Source organism: Myotis brandtii, unplaced genomic scaffold (assembly GCF_000412655.1).
Source record: "Myotis brandtii unplaced genomic scaffold, ASM41265v1 scaffold165, whole genome shotgun sequence".
NCBI lineage: Eukaryota > Metazoa > Chordata > Mammalia > Chiroptera > Vespertilionidae > Myotis > Myotis brandtii.
This window is the reverse complement of record NW_005356042.1, coordinates 2,362,995-2,366,059: the sequence shown is the minus strand read 5'-3', so window position 1 is coordinate 2,366,059 and position 3,065 is coordinate 2,362,995. Positions and strand designations below refer to the sequence as shown.

Below are 3,065 nucleotides of genomic sequence, written 5' to 3'. Positions count from 1 at the left end.
GCGGGCCTCGCTCCCGGCCCACCCCCCGGACAATCTCGCCCCGGGCTAGCGCCCTGGGCGCAGAGCTGAAGAGAACTAGGGAGGCGCCTTCTGTTTACCTTTTATGGCTAAAATAACAGCTTAGCAAAGAAGCGACTTCACGAAGAAGCGATTTAGTGAAATCGTCTCAAGCTGCCGCAGCTCAGCCAGTTTAATCACCCCCAGAGAGCTGAACAACTGCGAGCACAATGGGACACAAAATCATTTTGTGTGTAAATGAGCGTGGCATTCTGCTCGCTTCCCTCTGCTCGGGCGGGCGGGGCTCGGCGGTGGTGGGCGGGCGCGGGTCTGGGGCTCCCGCCGCAGCTCCCAGAAGCGGGTCAATACCTAGCCAGTTTGGAAACCCGTGGGCCCTGCAACAGGCTGTTTGGCCAGCCTCGGGAGGGCTGGGTGTCGGGACCGGGTCATGGGTTTGATGCTGATGTTGGCGGAATGAGCTTGTGTCTTACTGCACTCACTTTATGCTTCTGACCTCAGCAGTGGTCTCGGAGAAAGGGTCGTTGTCCAGCACAGATGCGTTGGTCAGAGGGAGCACTGGAGGTTCTGGTCAAGGCGTAAAGCCTGGGGCTTCCAATGGTGAGTTTCCGGTTTGCTGTGAACCGCAGGTTGTGCTTGCAATGGGAAGGAGGCTGGGTGAGAATGGCAGGGGGCAGCTTTTGTGCTGGGTGCTTGGTGTTAAATGTCACTTTTGAGCAGTGTCCTGGCAGTAGGGAAAACTGTGCAGTTGCTTTGATAGAATGAAGATCCATCAGAATTCCTTCCAGCACAGTTTGTCCTCCGCGTGGCTTTCCTTCTGACTCCTCACCCAGCAGAGCCTCCTACCGCAGGACAGCCTATTCTGGAGATCTGTTTTGGTTTCTCAGAACTTCCTTGAGATAAGTGACCTGCTTTTTAAAAAGCTAACTGGAACTCAGGAATGCCAAAAGCAGCAGCCCCCGACAGCACCCCCAGTGAGGGTACAAATTAAACCTCTCTGTTCCCTAATAGCACCTCCACCCCACCCTGGTTCCTGTCAAGGAACTTGCCAGGACCAGGACAGAGTAACCTCACTTAAAATTTGCACGATCTGATGCTCGTTGGACCTTGGTCCATATTTCAAAATTGGATGTTGAATTTCAAGGCACAAAGTCAACCCTTAGGGGAGATTGCACCCTCATTTAAACCAGCAAGAGACAAGTCCGGGTTAGGCTTGTGAAAGCCAGTGGTGAGGGTGGTAGTCACTGTGAATGCCCTCCTCCCAGCCCCATGAGATTGGAAAGGGCTGCATAAGCCTGCTCTTCTCCACCCTCCTCGCAGGCTCTGTCAGTGCCCCGGAGTGGCTTCTAGTGACTGAGGAACAATTTTTTCAGGTGACTGTGGAGCAGAGGAAAGGGGAGGAGCAGGAGATGGGGTCCATTTGCTGAGCCACTGTGGATTTTTCTGGCCAGCTCTCTGATGCCTTGGGGGGTGGGGGGGTATCATCCCAAGGGGCCTGAGGCACAGACAAGACCATCTGGGGTCTGAGAGGTCCTGAGCTCCCCATCTCATAGAGGGTGCAGGATCCTCCCTGCACAGTGGTCCACAGGGTTCTCTGTTGATGCAAGAGGAGACACGCTTGGTAACATGGCTCTAAACCAAAATACCGGGAAAATCAGATTTGTTCTGAAACATTTTGGGCAATTACGGTGAGCATATGTTTCAGTATTGTCATTAGCTGAGTTAGCAGACATGGAGCTCTCAGAAAACACATGTGAGTGTGTGTGTGTGTGTGTGTGAGAGAGAGAGAGAGAGAGCGAAAGAGAGGGAGAGAGAGAGAGAGAGAGAAGTGATTTGCTATGGCCCGAATGCATCCTTTGGGGTATGGGGATAGGATAGCAGTGGGTGGAATCTGGAGAACGCTGTGTAGTAGGCATGGGGTCCAGGAGAGCATGTGCAGAAAGGACGACTCGAAGTGTCTTTGACTCCATTTGCTGAGCCACAGCGCCCATAACCTTTGAGGAGTAAGCCCTCTGGTCTGTCGGTGCTTCCCAGATACTCCGGGCAGTGATGGAAGCCTAGATGCCTCACCGCAAGGAGCGACCGAGCGGGTCCTCGCTTCACGCTCAAGGCAGCGCCGGAACCGAGGTGAGAGCCAGAGGGTGGGCTGGTCAGCATGGGGTCGCCTCTTTGCCCTCTTCCCGAGTGCCTGCTCACTGGTTGGCCTGGCTGCCCCTCCTCGTAGCTGCAGCATTCAAGAGATGGCTGTTGACTGACTATAGGATTATATATTTTTTTAAACAAAAATGCTCTTAATTTGATGTGAAATTTACTACATGTTTAAAAACTCAACGCCTTAGGTGCTGAGGAAGTCACTAATTTAGAGGTGTCTCGTTACTGAGACAAACTTGCAAAAACCCCTGAATCCCAATTCACAAATTGGTGATTCGTTTGTCAGGGGATATTTCACATCTAACACATAAGCCCACGACCTTTAATTAGAATTTTGCAGTTTGTTTTATGCCCCTGGAGGCTGACACCTTGAAATTTTTTTTTCTTGATTTCTTATTGCTAATAAGCATCTTTCTTTCTCCCTCTGGTCCTTTGAAGAGAATGATGCAAATACACTTAATTACAGTTGTGGCCATAATTTGTCAGCTGAATATGTGATCAGGCACAGGCGAAGTGATCTGATTAGATCTGTGATCACATTGGTAACAAAGGGAGTACACAGCTCTGTTGGGAAGAAACCCCTGTTTCTGCCTTGTTTCCATCTCCAGGAGGGAGGAAGCATGTCCCGGTTGTCTCTCACCCGGTCACCCGTGTCTCCCCTGGCTGCCCAGGGGATCCCACTGCCAGCCCAGCTCACCAAGTCCAATGCACCTGTGCACATCGACGTGGGCGGCCACATGTACACCAGCAGCCTGGCCACGCTCACCAAGTACCCCGACTCCAGGTAAGAGCCGAGCCCCTTGTACTACCAGGTGTATGCCGGTGACTGGCAGCATCTGCAGCCTGCTACCAGTGATGTCTGTCTCCTCTGCCAGCCAACCTGCAGGGCTCTGCAGTCT

The 3,065-nt window shown here is 52.4% G+C and overlaps 1 protein-coding gene across 4 annotated transcripts in view; it reads left to right on the top strand.

The window, feature by feature from the left end:
- Positions 1 to 487: 487 nt before the first annotated feature.
- Positions 488 to 3,065, top strand: part of KCTD15 (potassium channel tetramerization domain containing 15) — a 14,363-nt gene continuing 11,785 nt past the window's right edge. For 2 of the 4 annotated variants that reach the window (XR_001361325.1, XM_005862476.2), the window contains exons 1-3: positions 489 to 615; positions 2,050 to 2,142; positions 2,775 to 2,950. Coding sequence is in view for 3 of the 4 variants with exons in the window: in XM_005862476.2 (XP_005862538.1) it covers positions 2,077 to 2,142; positions 2,775 to 2,950 (242 nt within the window). In the remaining variant the exon portion in view is untranslated. Of the gene's footprint in view, positions 616 to 1,999; positions 2,143 to 2,774; positions 2,951 to 3,065 lie in introns of all 4 variants that reach the window. The other 2 variants (XM_014536623.1, XM_014536622.1) reach the window with 2 other exon arrangements.